This window comes from Varanus komodoensis, unplaced genomic scaffold (genome assembly GCF_004798865.1).
Source record: "Varanus komodoensis strain SLA01 unplaced genomic scaffold, ASM479886v1 scaffold5, whole genome shotgun sequence".
In the NCBI taxonomy this organism is placed as follows: domain Eukaryota; kingdom Metazoa; phylum Chordata; class Lepidosauria; order Squamata; family Varanidae; genus Varanus; species Varanus komodoensis.
In genome coordinates, this window is record NW_025336087.1 from 31,254,201 (window position 1) to 31,277,151 (window position 22,951).

The 22,951-nt window shown below is 40.6% G+C and overlaps 1 protein-coding gene across 2 annotated transcripts in view; it reads left to right on the forward strand.

Annotated features, from left to right (window-relative positions):
* The window catches only part of COMMD10 (COMM domain containing 10), an 87,206-nt gene that overhangs the window by 12,443 nt on the left and 51,812 nt on the right, over positions 1–22,951 (forward strand). For both annotated transcript variants that reach the window (XR_006416276.1, XM_044446209.1), the window contains exon 5: positions 6,196–6,306. Coding sequence is in view for 1 of the 2 variants with exons in the window: in XM_044446209.1 (XP_044302144.1) it covers positions 6,196–6,306 (111 nt within the window). In the remaining variant the exon portion in view is untranslated. The remainder of the gene's footprint in view (positions 1–6,195; positions 6,307–22,951) is intronic.

A 22,951-nucleotide genomic window follows, 5' to 3' on the forward strand; every position in this document is an offset into this window, starting at 1 on the left:
TGTTAGTCCTGTTGATCTGCAATCTAGTAAGTATAGCTCCAATGCTTCTGTAGTTCTGATTTCTTAAAAGTATGAACTAAATATCAAATGTTTCTCATAGTTTTGTTTTCAGTACAAATTTTGATGAAATTGTCTTGCCATAAAGAAAGTATAGATGTGAGTGATGCTATATTTCTTAGATAACAACACTGCCTTGTTACATTGTGTAGTGGCACCACAGTATTGCATGGGTTGGGCATGGTAATGGAAAAAACCACCAGGGACTGGTTGATATTCCAAGAGGGCTATCTCCTGAACAGGTGCAAACTGTTTTTCAAAATCCTAATGAGTTAATTGCCACTTTTTTCTGTGCCTGTTGGACATTGTAACATCTTCTGTCCCTTTAAATTAATTTGATTGTGCATGTCTTTTAAACTTATGTTAAATTGTAACTTTTAACTGTTAGCCACCCAGAAAGCCTTGGCTATTGGGTGGCATAGAAATGAAATGAATAAATAAAAAGATTTTCTGCAGTTCCTAGGTTAGGTGAGTTAGACATCAATCCCTGGAAAAATTTTGGGGCAAATTATTAAAAAATCATTCTGCAAGAACCTCAAAAAAGTGCAGTGATTAATAAATGCCAGCATGGATTTCTCAAGAATAAATCCTGCCAGACTAAACTGATCTTATTTTTTAAAATGGGTAACCTCCCAAATGGACAGTGGAAGCACTGTGAACATAATCTATTTTGACCTTAGCAAACCTTTCAAAATAGTGCCCCATGACATCCTGTTAAACTAACAACTATAAGGTGGATTCACAACAGGCTACAAAATTGGACACAGAGTGCTCATGAACACCTTCTCATACTAAAGAGAAGTAGCAAGTGGGGTGCCACAGGGGTCAGTCCTCAAAATGCTAAGTCCCCACCTAGGAAAAAGGAACAAAACACAAGATGGGGAATACTTGGTTTAGCAGTCCTGCAAGAGAGAGAGACTTTGGAATGGTTGTGGACAACAAGCTAAATATAGGCCAAAAATGTGATGTAGCTGGTAAAAGGGCAAATGTTTTATTAGTAGAAGTATCACTTCCAAATCACTAGAAGTAGTAGTTCCCCTATACTCTGCACTAGTCTGGACCTCATCTAGAATATTGTGTTCAGTTCTGGACACCAAAGTTTAAGAAAGATGCAGAAAAATTGGAAAGGGTTCAGAGGAGGGCAACAAAGAAGATCCAGGGACTGGAAACAAAGCCCTCTGAAAAGAGACTGAGGGAACTGGGCATGTTTAGCCTCAATAAGAGAAGACTGAATGGGGATATGACAGCTCTCTACAAGTACCTGAAAGGCTGTCACAAAGAGGAAGGACAGGATCTCTTCTCATTCATCCCATAGTGTAGGACACAGAAAAATGAACTCAGGTTAAACATTGAAACATAGAAGCAGAGCGAGTCAGAAGGGGCCTCCCGGGCCATCTAGTCTGGCCCCCAGCTCCAGCCTGTTCTGCTCACGACATGCCCACCATGTTGAACACCCTCACTGATGGGGCCTCGACCACCTCCTGTGGAAGCCCATTCCATACCCTTGAGGTCCTGACTGTCAGGAAGTGCTTCCTGGCACCTAAATGGAAACTTGGTTCCCTTTGGAGCGCGTCCTGCCTTCCTCTAGGGGAGAACAGGTCTCTACCCACCTCCATGTGACATCCCCTCACATACCTGTATGTTGTCAACAGATCCCATCTGAGTCTCCTCTTCTCCAGGCTGAAGAGACCCAGTTCCCTCAGTCTCGCCTCATACAGCATCTCCTGCAAACCGGCCACCAACCTTGTGGCCCTATGCTGCACTGACTCTAACCTGGCTATATACTTCCTGTAATTAGGGGCCCAGTTGCGGGCACACCAGAGTAGTAGTAATACCTCTCTCGATCTAGAAGCCACACTTCTGGCTATGCAACCAAGGGTGGCGTTCGCCCTCTTGACCACCGCATCACACTGCTGACTCATGTTTAGCTTGCAGTCAACCAGTACTCCGAGGTCCCTTTCACAAGTGCTGCTCTCCAGCCACTTGTCCCCTAACCTGTACTTATGACAACCATTTCTATGCTCCAAGTGCAAGACGTTGCGCTTAACCACATTGAATGCTATCCTGTTGTCTCCTACCCATTTCCATAGTCTGTCCAGATCCTTTTGGATCTGGAGTACCTGCTCCTCAGCTGTGGCCACTGCCCCAGGTTTAGTATCATCTGTGAATTTGATCAGCAGACTGTTGACCCCTTCTTCTATGTCACTGATGAAAAGATTAAACAGGATCAGCCCCAGGACAGAGCCCTGGGGGACCCCATTTGTCACTGGCCACCATCCCGATGATTCCCCACTAATGGTTACCCTCTGCTTTCGGTCAGTCAACCTTGCCCTAATCCACCGGACAGTGCTTTGGTCTATCCCAAAACTCCTCAGCTTCTCAACCAGGATATCATGGGGCACTTCGTCAAAGGCCTTGCTGAAATCCAGATAAACCACATCCACTGCATCTCCTCCATCTAGCCATCTCGAAACCCTGTCGTAGAATTCCACAAGGTTTGTCTGGCAGGACCTGTTTCTGCGGAAGCCGTGTTGTGTGGCCACCAGCCTCCCTTCCCTATCTAGCATCACTAGATCTCTATTATGAGCCTTTCCACTGTTTTTCCTACAATGGACATAAGGCTAACTGGTCTGTAATTCCCCATGTCCCTTCTACTACCCTTTTTGAAAATTTTGACCACTGATGCCACCCTCCAGTCCTCTGGAATTTCACCCGTTCTCCATGAGGCCTCAAAAATGGAGGCCAACAGGTGTGAGAGAACCCCTGCCAACTCTCCTAAGTACTCTCAGGTGTAACCCGTCAGGGCCTGGTGCCTTTGTAATGTTCAATGCCCTGAGGAATCCCTTGACTTCAAGGGGGGTGACTCTAATCTGTGCCCCTAAGTCCCCGGCCTCATCTAATCTATGCTTTGGGGAGAACACAGAGGCAAAATAGTCATTTAGTGTCGTGAGGCTGTAACTCCTGTACCAATTACTCACACAGATGCAGGCAATAAAAGCTAGAGTCCTTTATTCCAAATGACTACAAGATTTATCTGAATGACAGATAGTGTAGGGGCTACCGTAGATAGCATTAAGCAACACAGTTGCCCCCTCCTTTCTGACCTCTGAGATTTGCTACGTGGATCTCAGTCTCCTCATCCCTCCCTTTGAGGGCTGGATAAGCTTCTCTCTCTCCTTCTTTCGCTATGTCTCTCTTCTAATTGGTCTAAGCGTCGAAGTCTCCTCCTCAGCTGGGCACTCTCCACGGCAACCAACTGCCCAGCCTGATCTCCAGGAACTTGCTCAAAAACTTCAGAGTCAGGTGGCAGGGTGGGGGTGTTTGTGCCATGGGCACCAAGTATAAATCTTCCTGCTCTAAAGCCTGATTCTCGCTGGGGGCTCCTGGCCCTATTTCGCATGCTAATGGCTCCTCCGAGTTGTTAGGCAGGACATTTAGCATCTGTGCCTGTTCCCTCGTATCAGTCACTGGATCTCCTTCCTCCTAATTTAGTGGTCCCACCACTTGTCTCCCCTTCCTCTTCCTATTTACATGCTGATAGAAGCCCTTTTTGTTGCTCTTGATATTCTTGGCAAGTCTCAGCTTGTAGTCAGCCTTAGCCTTGTGAAGAATCCTTCTGCAACGGGCCTCTTCCTCCCAGTATATCCTATATAGATTATAGGTTGCAACCAGATTCAGACTGGACATCAGAAAAACATCAGAGCAATATGACAATGGAACCAGTTGCCTAGAGAGGTCATAGCTTTCCCACACCAGAGGCATTCAAGATGAAACTGGACAGTCATTTGACTGGTGTGGTGCAGCTCTGTGTCCTGCACCAGCAGAGGGTTGGACCTGATAGCCTGCTTGGCCCCTTCCAACTCTACTATTCTATGATTCTATGATAATTTTTGTGGATGCAATGCAGCTCATCTTCTTTTAAACATAAGTTTTGGCAATGCCCGGTTTTTGCTTCTTTTTGGGAAGTGGTTAATATGTGAATGAAATTTCATATTGCAGCAGTCTTTAATATTCACTGGTGTAATGCTGTTTAAAATTACCCACATCATGTGAATGAACAAATGGAAGGGAAAATGGGTTCTCCACACCCTTTTGACAACTAAAAGACTGATATTACAAAAATGGGAGGGTAAACAGACAATCACCTTCTGTAATGTAATAGACTGAGGATGTTATTGTGCTTTTGATATGAACAGATGTCGTTGAAATGCCACCTTCAAATGGATTCTTTCATATTTGGTCCACATTTGGTGACTTCTGTGTACCAGTGCTTGGAAGTTGGCTGCCTTTCATACAGATGTACATATATTAAAAAGGGACAAAACAAAAAGAAATGCCTGCTGATACCACATTAGAGACCCCTAGTTTATGCCATGTGAAAGGATTCAATTATTATTAGGAAGAGGCTAGAATGACTTCCTGCTGTGAAAGGGAGCAGATTTTATGGATGTACATTTGTACTTAGCTTGCTTGAAGAAATATGGGGAAGAGCTGGGGGAATGTAGTAGAGTATGACCTTGCATGCAAAGCCCTGGCAACTCTGGGTATGACTGGGGGGTTTGCCTGCTTACAACCATGGAATGCTCAAAGCAGACATTAGTGGGCTAGATGGACTGCTCATATAAGGCAGCTTCCTAGTTGTTGATTATTGATGCTTTTGGGAATATCACTGTGAGTTCTGAAGTACTCAGGCAGCAGAAGTCTATTGTAGCATATAGAGTGTTCAGTTACAATACATGGAATGTCCCTTTGGCAGCTCTGGGTCTGGAACGCAACAGCTTTTGAGGTCACTAAAACCATAGTGGAAAATAATTACCTGCATAAAAAATTGACCATTCCATCTGTTCTCTCCTTATTCACATAGGAGACTATTATATTCCTAAACAGGTTTCTAACTCCAGTGAGACAGCAGGCTTTATTTCCCAACCAGCAGATGCACTAAAGGAGCATTGATAATCTCTCACTAAAAAGTGTAAATTCAGCATTAAAATATATATTCATTATTTCTACCTCAAATGTTTTAAATATAAATGATTCCTGCTTGAGGCTTTACATACCATTTTAATGTATGGATATAAATTGTCATGCCATGTAGTGATCTTGTTTGGTTTTCCCCAGTGGAAGCCACATATTCAAACAAATGTGAAATATGGAGGAGAATGTTTATAAATAACTTGGCCTTCAAATATTGTATAAAAATCAAATTGTGGAATAATTCTATGGCCATTGGGACCTGCTTGCCATTTATTTAGGCTCTGTTATAGTACCCAACCATTTATAAGAGATTAGGTCACATAGGAAAATATAGGTAGCAGCTATACAAATTATAGCATGGAGAAGGGAAAGAGTTGCCTTGTACCCACTGGAGCCACACAATCAGTCTGACTATTCTAATAGGGATTCAGAATGTTCAGCTCATACACCCATGCCCACTGTTTCTGTTTTGGTCATTCTCATCCATAAAATCAACAGCTCTATTCTAACTTTATAATATTAAATGGAAATAAGACATATGTACCTTGCCTGTGATTTGGACATTCCATTAAACCCTGAAGTTCTGTTGCCCTGGTCTTGGTACCTCTGTTGCTTTTGTCTTTGGCTGCCCACATCCCAGCCCCGACCCTGACAGTCAAGCAAGATAAACTCTCGACCTGCATCAATTAACCCTGCAAAACCAGGAAAAGCCTGAAAAGCCTGAGCTGTGTGCATTTAATTTTGTTATTAGTATTTGATAAGTAACACATTTAATGATTTAATGATTTACAGAGCTGATTTAAGGAGGAAGTGATTTTACATAATATCTTCAGCACAGGCTGTTCTTTTGACACTTCGGCAAAAGAATATCTTTGGGAATTAATAAAAAATGGTTTTATACCTTTCAGTTATATTAGCATACTTTCAGCATAGTTGTCATTCATCCTGGTGACTGATGTGATTGTCCTAGAAGAAGTAATATCAATTATTTACCAAGATTGCTGTAAAAGCAAGTCAGACTTGAGGGTAAGAAAGGATAGATATGGCCTGGAGAAATTGTGTTTCTTCCACAGTCCCTTAGTTGTTAAGTGGTCACTGGCCCCCTTTCCAAAATAGCACTGAAAATTAATTTTTTTCTTTGCCTTACCTAATTGTGTTTCCTAGCTTGAGACAGTTGGATGGCAGCTTAACCTTCAGATGGCTCAATCTACCCAAGCAAAACAGAAATCTCCTCAAGCTGTATTAGAACTTGGTGTGACCAATGAAGATTCAAAGGTAAGATATCTTCTGTCACATCCTTTTCATAAAATCATTGCTGAAATGCTGCAGATGGTCAGGCTTGAATCAGTGTCCAAGCATCAGATGTAAACAACAGGCTTAAATAGACCTTGAGGTTTAGAGCTCATTTGTTCTGCCAAATGAGATGGATTCTATCAAGGTCTTTTGTGTGTGTGTGTATTAAATTTCTACCCCACCCATTAGTCAGGATGACTCTCTGGGTGGCTTACAAAATATAATAGCAACAACCTGCACAATAAACCATACCCTGTGTGTTCCTCCTTCATGGTAGTTTGGTTATCTTAAGAATATTCTCTGTACAACTTATTAACAGGGTAGATCCAACTCATGAATTTCTGGAGTCCAACTCATAGATTTGGCTTCAGTTAAGTGGATAATCAGCACAGCTTTTCCAAACTTCATGCCCTCGAGTTATGTTTACTTAAAATTCCCATCATCTTCAACAAGCATGGGTGATGGTCATGCTTGCTTGAAATGCTGGGAGCTGTAACCTAGCACTTCTGGAGGGTGCCAGGTTGGAGAAGGCTGAGTTTCACTTCACAGAGTTCCTTGTTTTAGATGTATATCAATGAAAAAATTACACAGGAGTCTGGAAATGTGCTTGATGGATTGCTACTGCTGAGCACATAGGGCTCTGAAAGGTGCAAGACAGCTTACCAGTTTCCAGCCTGCCAAGTTACAGTGTAAAGCCTAGAGAGGTTTTTCTCTTCCTCCAGGACTTGTACCAAATTGGATGTGAAAAGCAGTGAACAGGCTGCTGCTTTCTGAGGCTTTTGAAGACTGTTGCTGGAGTGCTCCTGTTTCCTGGCTTTGAGTCTGCTTGATATGATACCTTAACCATGATCCCCTGGAAGGTAGTGTTAGTGGCAGCTACAGATTTTGACGGGTTGCACTGCCCTTTCTTAAGGATGAATGTTAAATCCGTATTTAGAAAACTTTTACATTGTTTGCAAATACTGATAATATTATGTGTATATTGCAACTTGAATCTTACTAAACTTATAGAATCAGCTACAATATCTGTGAAAACCTTTTATGAAAAAAAGGGAATTATCTGATTTAATTATTTCCAAGAGCACATAAAAACTTGACTTCAAGGATGATTAAATATTTTTGCCTTACTCTCTAATTCTGCTATGCTGATTTCCTCTTTTATGGTAATTGGATCTAGCCCAGGAAAGCATTGACAAGAAATATGATCTTACTAATAGTAGCCTGTGTTTGAATATTCATTGACCAAAATGCTTTTAATTGGCTCACCAGAGGGCAGTAGAGCTCTTCCAAGTGGCTGTAGTTCATTGACAGGTTATTTATTTATGTATTTATTTCATGTTGAAGTTAGAGTGGAAAACTGTTTGCCTTTCTAATCTTCATTCAAGAATGCAATAACTATACCTACCAATGCATTTTTAATCAATGCAAGTGAATGTGATTCTTTGTTAATGACTCAGATCAGAGAAATAATTTGGGTGTTCTATTTTCTATCTGGACAAAATACATTTTAATGTATCAGATGCATTTGCAATGCAGCGTGTTTATAATGGGAAACTTATTTTCCAAGCTTAAAAAATACCAACAGACTGCAGGAGACTTTTAGTTAGGTCATTCCCTCATAAGAAGCCATAGTAATTTGTTTTTAAAAAGAGCAAACCAAAACGAAGTTCAGATATACTACCTTTCGTTGCCTATTGTACCTGGCTGGGAACCCAAGAAAAGTAGTGTACTTGCACATAATAAAAGACAGCGTGTACACACTGAAGCTTGTTTTGGCCAGAGTCTTTTTCATTGCTGAAAAGAGAAGTCATTGTCAGTTTAACAAGCTGCTTATCTCTTTGACAGCAGAAATCATTATAAATAGTAAGCAAAAACTCTTCATATTTGGATAAAGCCTAAAGCTGATGTGGGAAATTTCTGATTACATATGTTTTGGTACCATTTATAAACAGGGTTGTTTGTGTTTAGTGTTCTAGGAATGAATTTTAGACATGTTCCATCCATGGGAAAAGAGTGTTGTGTTTTACCTGATAAGGAGCTTTTTTTGTTGTAACTTGGGAGTGTTGCTTTTTTAAAAAGACACACTGCCCTCCCCTCACTGTTTCCCACTGCTTTTCTCTCTTCTCCTTCATTCATTCTCACTTGGAAGAGATCATTATCTCTGTGATGATTATCTCCCACCAACCTGACCATAGGAACTGGGGCCATTGTTTGGCATGTTCTCTATCATTATTGGTGACCACTGTTGATATGCTGTACAGGCAAGCAAACTTCCCTTATGATGGCCTGATTGATGGTGTGAATTCACAGAAAATTCACTACAGGAATGTTGATCCTTATGGTGAAAACAGTATCTAAATTGGCTTAGTTTGAAATGGTTGAGAAGGCAAACACTGCTCCTGCCATTGTGTGCTTAATCATTATTGTCTGATCTATCCTCTTCCTGGAAAAATGATAGAGTTTTAAAAAAAGTTTTCTTATTGTTCTCTAGCTATGAATACTAATTGGTTATGATGAATATTTTAGCATAATGTTTGTGCTGTCATGGCAGAGCTCTTATTTGGTCTTTGTGGGGCCATGTTTGCATTATAGCTTTTAGTGACTGTGGGGAAAATGGGGTTGTCTAAACTAACAGTGATTGCAAACTGATGAATGGCAATTTTGGTAAATTCAGATCTAATTACCTCTGGTAGAAATAAACATTCTGAAATGTACTTCATTTTGGTTGGGGTTACATTTAATCTGCCTTTCCCCAGAATGCTACCATGAAATCACCTTGACAACAAGGGATAATTTATCTTATGGTAAATTGGATTAGACCCTGGTTCCAGGGAATGCTTCATTTGTGGGAAGAGTTTCAAACTGGAGGCAAACTAGAGCATTTTGATGTAAACCTTTAAGATGAGAAATATTCTTGTTAATATTTTCAGAAATCCTGTTTTAGCTCATCTTGGTTTACATCTTCTTACTGTTTTCATTATTATATGTAAAAGCTTTGCATTTAATAATAGATACTCCTTACAGCACAAACCTGTCGATGTTTACTTTGAAGTAAGTCCTATGTTTTGTGCAAGTTATAATCATATTCAGTTAAGTATGGATAGGCCTGCATCCTTAATTCCTCCAATTTTACAGGGACTGTGTTCATGTCCTGAAATAACTCCAGTTTCAAGCAGATATATGCTTATCTGTTTTGTTGACGATAGCATTTAATTGTTAACATTGTAAAACAATGCATAGGCAGTTGCTGAGTTACAAGTTATGCCTGAATTATGAACAACCTGTACTTATGAGCAAACTGCCATAAAGCCTATTAAATTTTAAAATTACTGTGGAAAATTGCCATCACCATAGAGAGAGAGGGGAAGTGAAAGGGTCAAGAGGGGGGCCTCCAAAGCATGCTTTCCTGCCCTGCTCATCCAGAGAGGGAAATCTTTCTGGCATTTCGCTGCTGCAATGAGGAGTCACTGATGAGTTTGGACTGGGTGGTTGTGGTGGAGGAGATACTGGTGATTTTTCCACTTTCATGGATACCCTGGGCCCTTACCCCACACAAATGTGGAGGGGTGACTATACATGGTATGACTTAGATACTAATTCAACTTAAACATGAATTTCTGTTTTCTCAGGAATGGAACTTGTTTGTAATCCTGGGGTCATTTGAACTAGATAACATCTGTCTCTGTGGGCCACTCAATTATCATGTTTGAAATTTACAAGCAATCAAGCTTCATGCCTAAGAACAGAGGGGTGGCAGTGGAGGAATGAATATTGGGGAAGCTGCCAACTAGAAAGTACTGTCTTGCCTGTACCAAGGCAGGGTGTTCTGGGAGAATTGGAAGGGCTTTTGATTGCTAGATTCAAGTTGGTTGAGTGTGGAACCACACCCTCTGTTTTGCTGTTACAAAGCAATTCTGGCACACAAAAAGGAGGCATGTGAAGCTTGGCCTTCCACTTCATGGATTGAGAGGAAGAATCATGGTACCTCCCAGGAACCATAGGATTTCAGCCTAAACCACTTCATTGACATCTCCTTTATAGAAAGTTTTGCTGACATGGTGAACCATAGCACTGTTCTGCTTAAAGACTAGCTTCAGCTCCCTATGCTGTAGCATAGAAGAACTTGAAAAATGTTGAGGTTTTCAGCTTCATACCGTTTCTTCAGAGGGGTATGTGTGAAATATGTGATCCATTGTTCTCAAGTGTAGTGAAAATGGTGCTGCTTCCTTCCCTTTCTTGACAACTTCCAAGTATAGTGCTTTGTTGATGTAAATGATCATCAAAGGATGTGCTAGGCCTATTTAATTTCAGTATCTACAGATTCTGCATATTCCAGCATTCTGTTTTCCACAAATTGAACAGTGAATACAACCAAATTAAATCATTATTTATTGAAAAATTATATTCCTTTGTTCATTGGTTCTTTTAAACTGCCTTCTGATCTTAAAATATGGAAAGTAACTGAATATCAGTGCTGCTCTTAAAAAATATTTAAGTGAGAGAGTGCTTATATTCTATTAGTCATGTTGTTTCCTAATAGGTGTGCCTAGTGAAACCTGCTGGAAAGTAAATCTACCATGCAGTGCAACTTGCTTCATTTTGATGGAGCTTGTCCAGGATTCCTACACAAATTCTTTCATCTCAGTTGGACAATATGCAGCAGTAGTTAGTTGGTAGAGCACTGCAGTACAGAGTAAATACTTTATCAAAGGAATATGTTCTTGATATTTGTTAATGTAAGCAAAATCAAATGATAGTAAAATATAAATCCAAATTTGTAGCACTTATGTTATGCTTTATTTTTCTTATGAATTCTGTGCCTGGTAAGTCTAGACTTTTTTAGTCAAGCTGTTTTTGAATTGGAACATGGTGTGGACAGGTGCTAACATTATATACTACTAACCATTTCTTACGCATTAAAATTCTGGGTTTTTTTCTTTCAAATGTAGTGCTTCTTTTCCTGACCTGTTCTGATGAGCTACTTGATAAATGGATAGGCTCTTCATAAGCCTTATCCACAGAATCTTGTCTTTTGAAAATGTTTCAACTCACCAACTTTGCCATATTCAAGTGACAGCCTTCTTTTTGACCAAGAGTGCACAGTGAAGAATACAGTCCCATCCATCTTCTATGTCTGTTATTTCTGCTCATTCTTAGCTAGTAATTTACTTTGCATGTTTCTTTCAAGGAAGGCAGTCAAATAATAGCCTCATCTAGTATAGAAAGTCAGATAATGCATGGGCCTTTACAAGGGGTTATTGCTAGAATCAGCAGCATTTACAAAATTTTAATTTTAGATGATACTTGGAAATTTCTAGATCTTCAGTTCAATTTTATAAAATGCAGAATTCCTATAGTAGTCTCTCTGTGTGTATATGTCTTATTGATGAAAGCCACTGATGTTCATCTGCCAGCCAACAAAGCAGATTTTCTTTGCCTGTTGAAGTGTTTGCAAACCCCTGAAATCTACTCTGGAGGGCTGGGTGACCACCCAGGTCAGATGTTGAGAGGACAGGTGGCTTCAGAGAACAGAAAGGAAAGGTTATTGTGCAAATAGATGATTATTCACATTTACCGTAATGGTTATTTTCCTCCATTCTTCAAATGTCATTGCAAATTCTATGCTGTTTTCAAGGAAGTCCAGACTTTTTCCTGCTCCCATTTAAAATGCAGGACTTTAAAATTTAGTTTCGTAATTAGCAGAGAAATACAAATTTTAACTGGTATGGTAGTGCTGTGAAGTATGTGTTCCTCCTCACACTGATTTTTCTTAATACAAGTATCTTAAATGTTTTTCCTTTTCTACCCACCAGCCACAACAGAGACAAAAAAGCAGAATATGGCAGAATTTTACCCTGCAATCTGGAATAATTCTGACTTCATGCTGCCCAGTTTGGGTACCAGGCCATTGCATAGCACCCAGTGTAGATCACCTGCCATTTTTTAATGACTGCAGAGGTGACTGTTCCTGAAAGTTCAGACAAGAAAGATAGTGATGTTGCCCTGTTGTTCCCTTGTATATGCAGTTTTATCAAGATAGGAACTAGCAGAATATTCATAGTGCCTTTGAAAGTATCTGCTATGGAGACTGAGCTGAAGGCCACTTGCCAAAGTGGATTCTTAATTGTAAGAGTTATTGGGAACTAAAATGGGAGTCATCTTGCATGAAGTGATGTTTGCTCTTCACCCCCCCCCCCTTAAAATTGTATGGAAATGACTATTCACAATTGAATGAGGAGCATGGTATTTGAATGAGATCTCCTCTTTTAAAGCCCAATCAAGTGTGCCCTCAGTGCTCATAAACCCCTGAGGTGGAGCAGAAGTAATCTTTTTCTCCCTGTACTTTCCACTCTACAGTTTAACTGGATGGCCATATTTGGCCATCTAACTGATCTACAGGTAGTCCCTAAGTTACGGAGTTCTGTTCCTGAAAACATGCTTAACTTGAATTTGTATGTAAGACAGATCACATGAGTAAGCCAAATGCATGTCTTAGAAAACAGAAACACTTCTGGAGTCACTAAAACATCACAATGCAGCATTGTAATAATGATAATAATACAGTTATAACGTAATTACAGGTACTAAAGAGACAGAGAAAGAGAATCTGTATGTATGTGTGCAGGTATACAGTAATGTAAATAAAAGAAACAGTTCTTAAAACAGTTTAGAACATTATCGAGGTAACATTAATCCTAAGATAAACTGATGATGATGGAGATGGACCTGGTGCTGGATAGTCAGTGTTTGATTGTGCCGCTGGAGTGGGGGGTTACCACTGGAGTCACCCTTTTGAAGGTTGTTTGGATAGCCTTTTTCTTTTTCTCACAATAAATGGCCTTGTAGCAGCTGAGGGCCTGGTCACAAGGGCAAATACTACAGAAAAACCGAAGGGGGACTACACTGGCTTGGGTGCGCTTGAGCCGATGCGCAGAACAAAAAGGTGTGACCACTGTATCTCTAGGAACTAGGTTGCCTCTCTGCTTGCTGTCTAGGAACCATAGGTTTGCTCTCTTAAGCTGTTAAAATCCAGGAATCTTCACTAGCGGTTTGTTTAACAACAAGGGATGTTTTTTTCCCAATGAAAGCAAAAATGGATCAACAGTTTATTACAGAAGCAAGAATCAAGCTAAAATAATTTGTGATTTATGTTATTGATACTTAAGTGGCAGCCAAAACTTTCCTAAACACTGGAACTACTTGACAAGTATAGTCATAAACTAAATAATGCAATCTATTTGAGAACTTGGCAATTACATGTCATCTCCTAAATTCTGGTTTGTTTGAGATGCCAAAGAATATAATCTAGGCTGCTGAATGCTGCCAATGCTATGTGGATTTGTCAGGGAGCAGGTGGAAGTCGTAGTGCTCCAGCTACCCATTATAGTCATGCTTCAGGTAGCTGAAGGTCCAGGTCACCGCCTTAATCAGTTACCAGGCCAGCAGTTTACATTGATCCTATTGTGTGGTTTGCAGTAAACATGTTTGCCACCAGCAAGCTGTTCTACAGCCAGCTTTTGTCACACTTGCAGCTATGGTAAACTTTTCTTGCAGTTAAAACCCAATGAATGCCAATTGTTTCCTGGGGGCAGGGGATGGAAAAGTGGAATATAAATTAAATGAAATCAGTCAATAATAACATTATCCTTATGAGGGCAGAGATAGAAGACCTAATTTTTGCTCTAGAAAAACATTTTGCCAATGACTTGAATGTTCTCCTCTCTTCCATGGGCAGGGTAGGGCTTTCCTGCTTTCTTCTCGCCTTTGTAGCCCTTAATACTCTTTACTCTTAATGGTTAGGAGACTCTTGAGAATGGTGTGGAGCCTGGTGTACAGAGGTGGCTAAAATGGTGACTCTCCCTTACAGGAATAAAGGTGCTCCAAATAAATAAATGCTACTTTGCATCCTTGGAAAAAAATCTCATTTTCTGTTTGGCAGTAGAACATTATCACTAATAAAAATATAATATGAAAAGAATTCTTTTCTGATGTATTTTTCTTCTGCCCTGGTTGAAAGAAAGATCAGATAAAAAAGGAACATGTATGGTTCCCTATCATTTGATATTCCTTTTCAGTTCTTTTTTTCCTAGTAGAATGAAATAATTATGTGAGGAAGGCTGTAAGAAATATCTTTTGTCTTGGTATATTTACCTTTGTAGAAGCAACTGTAGTGTTTATGGAATTTTGTAATAATTCATTGTGCATAACCAAGCATTCTCAGAGGGCTGCAGAATTCTGCACAAGGTGTTGCTTTTGCTCAGTTATTGTTTAGAGTGTTGCTGATATAATCTACTGGGTTCTTCCCACCCCATTCCCCTGGTATAAAATTGAAAATGACAATATTGCAAGAGAAGTATGTGACCTTGCATCTAACTGGGACCATCTTAGATTATCTCCTAGTCATTGGAACCAAGAAAAGCTGCAAGCAGTATTTGGCACTTTCCCCAGACTTTCATTTCTGCTAAAAGAGAGGCTAGGGAAAGGAACGCTAAGGAAAAGGAAAGCGTGATAGAAACTGTTTGAAATGATAGAGAAAATTCTTGCTTAAATAAGTGTTTTCTTTGTTAAAGATAAAAAGCTTCAGAACATGGAAAGCTAAGGAGAAGATTGAGGACATTTGTCTGGATATTGTATGTGGCACTGTAATGGTATGCAAAGGTTGTCCTGGGTGCATGACTAGAATTTCACCCAAGGATGTGCCTCTGCAGCTGTATGCAGTTTGGGCTATTTGGAAAATCCTAGTCAGATGTTTTGGAAAAGAGGATAGTATTTTATATTATAGCTGCTATAATGTGTGAAGTAACCAACTGGCAACTGTTGGAATACTTCCAAAGATTAGTCTAGTTGATTTGTCATGAGCAACTTCATCATTGACTTCTGTTGATGCATGAGTTGGATGAAAGGATGTCTCTATTCTCCTGGTTGACACTCTGGTCAAGGGAGATGGCACAAACTTAGCCCCCCAGCTTCAGTAATAAAACTGCCATGACCTAAAATGTCAAAGGGAGTAAACTTGAAAATAGCACTTTATTATATCACATATTAATGTCAGTCTAGGTAAATAGATACCTCCATGTTTATTCTGAATGTCACAGAGTATTAAAAGACATAACTTGAATCACTGGGTAGAACATAAATGTTTGAATCTTTCTCTTGCTTAAGACTGTTCCATTCATTGGCTATATTTGGATATAAACATGCTTTAGAATTAGAAGAACAAACTATGACTCCACTCTTCTCCAAGGCAGTGTGTTTCAAGAAACCATAGTTAATATTCACCACAGTTTAGGTTTTGGACAGTACAGTTGTTGCAATAAGCCATCTTTAACCCATAGTTTATTAAACTGACTTTTTTCAACAAACCATAGCTAATATGGTTGGGGAGACGCCAATGCTGCTGTCTGGTCCAGAATTATTGAATTTCAGTTGTTGCGGCCCGATGATGTGGACAAGGTGCTTGGACAAGTACGTCCCACCACTTGCCTATTGGACCCTTGCCCATCTTGGTTAATAAAGAATTCCAAGCACGGGACTGGGATCTGGATCTTGGAAGTGGTTAACGCTTCTCTGAGGGAGGGTCGGGTGCCTGCCCCTTTAAAGGAGGCGGTAGTCCGACCGGTCCTGAAGAAGGCGTCACTGGATCCAGAGAGGGCCACTAACTATAGACCTGTGGCCAACATCCCGTTTCTGGGCAAGGTGTTAGAGCGAGTGGTGGCGGGACAACTCCAAGCACTCTTGGATGAAACTGATTATCTGGACCCATTTCAGTCCGGCTTCAGACCCGGGTACGGTACTGAATCTGCCTTGGTCGCCCTGTACGATGACCTGTGCAGGGAGAAGGACAGGGGGAGTGCGTCCCTGTTGGTTCTCCTGGACCTCTCAGCGGCTTTCGATACCATCGACCATGGTATCCTTCTGGATAGGCTTGCGGGATTGGGGGTCGGAGGCACTGCTTTGCAGTGGTTCCGCTCCTATCTCAACGGCCGGTTCCAGAAGGTGGTGCTGGGGGACTATGGCTCTGCGCCATGGCAGCTATGCCATGGAGTACCGCAGGGGTCCATTTTGTCCCCTTTGCTGTTTAACATCTACATGAAACCGCTGGGAGAGGTCATCAGGAGGTGTGGGCTGTGGAATCATCAGTACGCTGATGATACCCAGCTCTACCTCTCGTTTTCCACCAATCCAGGTGAGGCAGTGGCTGTACTGAACCGGTGCCTGGCCGAGGTAATGGGCTGGATGAGGGCCAATAAACTGAAGCTCAATCCAGACAAGACGGAGGTCCTGTTGGTTGGCGGATCGGGCTTCAGAGAGGGTGAAGTGACCCTTGCCCTGAACGGGGTTGCACTCCCTCCTAGGGACAAGGTCCGCAGCTTGGGAGTGCTCCTCGACTCGGAGCTCTCACTGGAAGCTCAGGTAACAGCAGTGGCGAGGAGCGCTTTCCTCCAGCTTCGGCTGATTCATCAGCTGCGCCCCTACCTGGAGAACGACTGCCTGGCGACAGTGACACATGCACTGGTGACTTCCCGTCTTGACTTCTGTAACGCGCTCTACGTGGGGCTACCCTTGAAGACGGTCCGGATACTTCAGTTGGTTCAAAATAGAGCTGCCAGGCTGTTGACGGGGACTGGGCGTTATGGTCACATGACTCCAGTTCTCCGTCAGCTTCACTGGCTTCCCATTGAAGTCCGGGCCCAATTCAAGGTGTTGGTAATGACCTATAAAGCCCTAAACGGCTTGGGTCCTGGTTACCTGAAGGAGCGCTTACGTCCATATATGCCCAGCCGCCCCTTGAGATCAGCGGGAGAGGCCCTTCTCCGGGAACCCTCTGGGAAGGAAATTAGGAGGGTGGCTACTCGGAGGAGGGCTTTCTCTGCGGTGGCGCCCAACTTATGGAACACGCTCCCCAGAGAGGTCCGCCTGGCGCCGTCGTTATTTGCTTTTCGGCGCCAGGCGAAAACCTTTTTATTTAAGCGGTATTTTAACTGTTAGTATTAACTGATTTTATCTGGCCAGGGCGGCTTATTTTATATTGTATTTTTTGGATTTTTAATGTTTATATTAATTTATTGTTGTAAGCCGCCCCGAGGCTTCGGCGAATGGGGCGGCATAAAAATGTTTTAATAAATAAATAAATAAATAATATCAATCATAGTATGTCCCGAATCAAACATTAAAAGAAGCTATAGTTAATTTAAAATCAAAGCAAAAGAACCCACATTTTTTCCTTATGGCTGGACCAGAAAGAACGAAGAGAACATAGTTTGCGCCTCATTGCTGTTCATGTTTTGCAATGTTAAACTGTGGTCTAATATTGTGTCCCAGCACAGCTGCTGTCACTCTCAAATAATGTTGTTGAAGGACTGCCCCATCTATCATGATTTTCTGTGCTACCCTTGTCTATGAATGTGCAGAAATTGACTTCAAATGGTGTAGTTTGAAAGTTTGCCACTAAATGTTGAATTTTTCCCTGCAGCCTTTGAAAAACAAACTATTTATTATATGTACTTTAAGTTTGTTTTACATAATATCAGAGAAAAGTTCCTAGTATAATTATACTATTTTTCTAAAAGTCTAGTAAATGTAATGGTTTTCTTTCTTGCTACTCTGATGCTTTGGGCCAAAGACTGTTTCATGTGTTACTGTCTCCCAAAGTTACTGTGCTCCCTAAAATGGTCATATTAGGTACATACACCTCTTTTTTTGTCCACTCCTTCATTTCATGTGTATCCCAGGTAAATTCACTGGGAACAATGATTGCCTTTAACTTCCTTATACATATTCTTGTAGTGTAGCTGATGTGAATAAAGAACCCTATTTTAATAAATGTTACCATTTAACTAGTATAAAGTAGCTTTGAAGTGATGTTAAGGTGCCTTTAACAAATGGTGCAAAGAACATTTGTTGGTATGAAATGTGTTACACGTGGATGTTAATATGAGATTTAAAAGTGGAAACCTCAACAATTTTACCTGCATATTTATGAAAATAGCCTTGCATTAAATGATATGAGATGCTATAAATGTTAAAAATCTATGGTACAATGCACTACTCTGTTCAAAAATCTACAATAGGATGTATTTGTAAATTGAACAGATTTTACATTACAGCCAACCACTATTGGGAGTATTTGACCATACAAAATCATACAATATTTAACAAAATCCTGCTCCGCTCTCCCATGCATGGAGAATATCTAGTTCTTGTCATAGGCAAACAGGCATATGTTGGTGCTTTTGCCTACCTTCTCATGATGCTTATAATGTTCACTGATGTGTGGGACTGGTATGTCCTGTCAGTCCAAGAGCAAGCACATTGCCTCCCAGTATCACCAGTAGATCAATGCCATAATGTCATTTAAGTCAAGAATGATGCATTTGCTATAGACATGATTCTGTTTTGGCAGTCACGCTTATTTTTTATTGGTAACTGACAGTCCCTAGGTTACAAATGAGTTCTGTTCCTGGGAAAACAGAAATTCGTCTTTAAGTTGGATTTATATGTTAGTCAGATTACTTATAGGTGGCCTTCTATGTTTGCAGAGGTTAGTGGCACAGGAGCCCCATGAAAGTGTAAAAAACATGAATATCTCTAGGCACCCACTCAGACTCACTTGCTGTGAAGTGCCTCCTCTTTGTAGCAATGAAAGGTCCTAGAGATTTCCTTATCCGGATGGATGGGGCAGAAGGCATGCTTTGGAGGCCTCCCTCTCTCCCCTTTCACTTCATCTATGGTGATAATGATTTTCCAGAGTGATATTTGTCTAAATTAATAGACTTTGTGGCAGTTTGTAAGTACGAATGTTTGTAATTAGGATGTTCATAACTCAGGGACTGCCTGTACTGTTGTTGTTGGGAATTAAAACTGCTAAGTTCAGTAACTGATATTACATACCATTTATATCCCATCTTTTTTCTTCTTGTGAGAAACAGAAGGAAACCTAGATAATTTTTCTCCTCTTGGTTTTTATCCTCATGACAACCTGTGAGGTAGGTTAGGCTGAGAATCTTTGAAGTCACTCGGTGAGCTTCATGGCTGAGTGGGGACTAGTATCCCAATCTGTCATGTCCTTAGTCCAACATTTGTATACCTGGGAGTAAGCACCATTGAAGTAAATGAGTTGTAGCAGCTTCTGAAAAGGTGTGTATAGGAGTGCACTGTTAACTTTACGGCACTGATATAAACAGTCCATTTCCTGAGTATTAAATATTCAGTCTGTGTGTTTATCAAAGCAATGTACTATTTTCATGAAACTTTTTCCCATAGATTCTCTGTGCCCCTGAAATCTGACTCCATTTTTGATTGCTTACTGCAGCTACACATTTATTAAGATTTTCCAAAGTACAAAGGAGCTGCAAATGCACTTTATGTCAGACTTAAAATGATGTATGCCTCATTTTAAAGCTCCAGCTCTTAGTAATTCTGCCTCAAAGTTTCAGCAGTTTATATTGTACTGTGGCTCAAAATGATAAAATAAATGGTAAAATACCCCTGTAAGCAACTACTGGGGATCTCAGCTTCTGCAGTTGTTATGCCTTGTTTTTGCTTCTGGCAGATATAAATATTCTGGGTTCTATCCAATATTAGATTCATATTGTATCTGATGTTAGTCCTACTTAGCTCTCATTCATTTCAAAGCAAGTTAAGAATACATTTAAGAATTCAGTGGAACATCAGGTTAGCATTCAGAACACATAGTGAGAATTGGTGCAAGGGCATACTGCTGCATAAGCCTATCGTGCTTTGAACCTCACCAGCACAGCATGCTTTATCTTTCATTCACCATGCTGTCCACTCTTGAAATGTTCTCTCTGGACCCAGAAGATCGTAACAACTTAAGGCAGGTGGCGAATGTCCCCTTGCTAGGCAAGGTCCTCGAGTAGGTGATGGACAACCAGGTCCAGGAGCTCTTGGGTGAGATGGATTATCTGGATCCGTTTCAGATGATGTTCAGGCCAGGATTTGGCACTGAGACAGCTTTGGGTGTGCTGTGTAATGTTCTTTGTTGGAAGAGAGATGGGGAGGGTGACTATTATTCCTGGATCTCTTAGCAGCTTTCAGTAACATTGATCATGGTATCCTTCCGGGGGTGACTGTCTGAGCTGGGCTTGGGGTGAGGGGAAGACACTACATTGCAGAGGTTCTGCTCCTATTTAGATGGCTAACTCCATTTCAAGAATATTAGGGTTATTACTAAGGGAAATTAGGAATGTTACTAAGCCCCATGGAATTTCTTAGAGGTTGGTCCTATATCCCATGCTATTTAGCATCTACACAAAACTTCTGAGTAGGGTCATCCAGAGTTTTGAAATGTGCTGATGAAATGCCATTGACTTCTTTTCATACTCATCAGGTAAAGCTGTGGATGTGTCAAGCCTGCCTCTGTATGTTAAGCCTGGCTGTAACTGGATGAGGGCTAATAGACTAAAGCTATGTCCAGTCAAGACTGAGGTGCTGTTAGAGTGTGGTTCTTCTGACTACCTGGAAGGATTTAACCTGTTCTGTATGAAATTGTAGCCCTTGCTCAAAGCAGCAGGTTCATAGCTTGGGGTTTCCCCTTGATCCATCTTTGTCACTTGAAGTTCAGGAGGCTTCAATGGGACAGAGTGCCTTTGGCCAGTGGCCCAGCTGTGTTCTATCTGATAGCCTGGTTTCAGTAATTCGTGCTTCAGAAATTTCTAAATTAGATTAATGTACTCTGTGTGGGACTGACCTTGAAGAATGTTCAGAAGCTGTAGTTTGTACAAAATGCAGCAGCCAAACTAATAATTCAGATCTGACAGTCAGGACATATAGACCAATTCTGACCTGCTTACATTGGCTGCTTGTATGCTTCTGAGCTCAGGTCAAGGAACTGGTTTTAGCCTACGAAGCCCTACACTACCTGGGACAGCAGCACCCAATGGGGCATTTCCCCAATCTCAGTCTACCCAAACACTGTGATCTGTAGCTGAGGCCTTCCTCTGACTGCCACCTCCAAGGGGGTCCTGCAAGGAGGCAACGAGAAGCAGGGTGGAGGGTGCCTTTACTTTCCAAATGATTTCCCTGCTGAAGCCTGCTTGGAGCCATCATTGTCATCCTTTCAGCATCAGGTTAAAATTGATCACTACTCCCAAACATTTTATGTCTCATGACAAGATATGTCAGACGCTCTAACAAGTCTAGGTTTTATAGATTTTTTTAGTTGTTCGAACTGTTTTCAATTTTGTATATTGGAATTGAACACAATATTTTATTCTATTTGTAATGTTATTGCTTCCATTTTTATTATTGTAGCTATGATGAATTGTGAAGTGCTGTACAGAAATGGGTAGTATGGAAAAGGAATTATTATTAATTGCAGAAAGCACACAAAGGAGGTCTACAGTCTGCTACTATTCCAGGTTTTCACTTGGAAAGTTTTAACAAAATGTTAAAATGTTTTAACAAAACAGAGGAAAAACGCTTCTGTGGTGGGGAATGTATCTAGTAATATAGAATAAGGGATGTCCTGAATAAATCTTCTGAATGTTTCACAGTACACTAGAATGTTAACACCCCAGTGATGATTCAGGCCAGCCATAATCTCTTGTATTTCTGCTCCACGAAAGTAATAGCATGAGAGCTCACGATTGCCTGGAGGCTTTGAAACCAGCTTGGGCATCTAGTTTGCCCTGCAGAATCATGAACGAAAAATAATTTTGGCAGAGATAATGATCTCATGAAATATCTGCGATCAGGGAGATCTCACGGCTGCATCGTGACTGTACTGCTTGGAAAGATTTGCAGACATAAAAACTCTCATGTAAATAAAGTAGAATTGTGCTCATTTGTATGTTCAGACAAGGCCTATATGGTGCTGGAACAGTAAGCCATTGTAAGATTGTTATTCTTTTGAGGTAATTTTTCTCCATGGAACACTTCCTCGTTCATTCATGTCCCTGGGAACTTGTAGTTCTGCACTATTTAGCACAAATAAGGCCCTATTGTAAAAAGTTTAAATGACATAGTGACCACCCAGGTAAGAAATACAGAAAGGGCCCCTGATGGGGGTAACCATTGTGGGTCTTATGAACATGTAAAGGGAAGTGTTAATTAAATTTGATTACAGTTCTTGATGTACAGTTTAAACAGAATAAGCTTTTATAATCTCATGCATGTTTAGCCAGGAAAAAGGCCTACAAATCCCAGCATTCCCTTATCTGGTAGTTGAAGGCTTTTTTCTGTCTAAACATGCATAGGATTGTATCCTTACAGAATTAAATTCATCTGTATTTCTTATTATAGAAATCCCACTGTTTATTTTTCTTATTTACTCCATCGATTTTTTAACTGAAGGGAATAATAAAAAAGGCTTCACTATCTTTGTGTATTTTCAGCGTACAAGAGGAAGTTAACATACGCTATGGTCTGTGTGTGCATGTATGTGTGTGGTCTGAAATAGACTTTTACTTATATCTTTTAATAAATATCCATTAAAATAGATAATCACTTTCCAAAATACCGTTGTTTAAAAATAGAACTCTTATTAGACCACTACCTGGCTTCTTAATTAAACACCAAATTAGAAATTATGGTTATAAACAGCCTTTATTATTGTTTTTAGAAAGACATGTTCAGCATAGAGCCTTATCAGGGTTTTGGCAGTCTG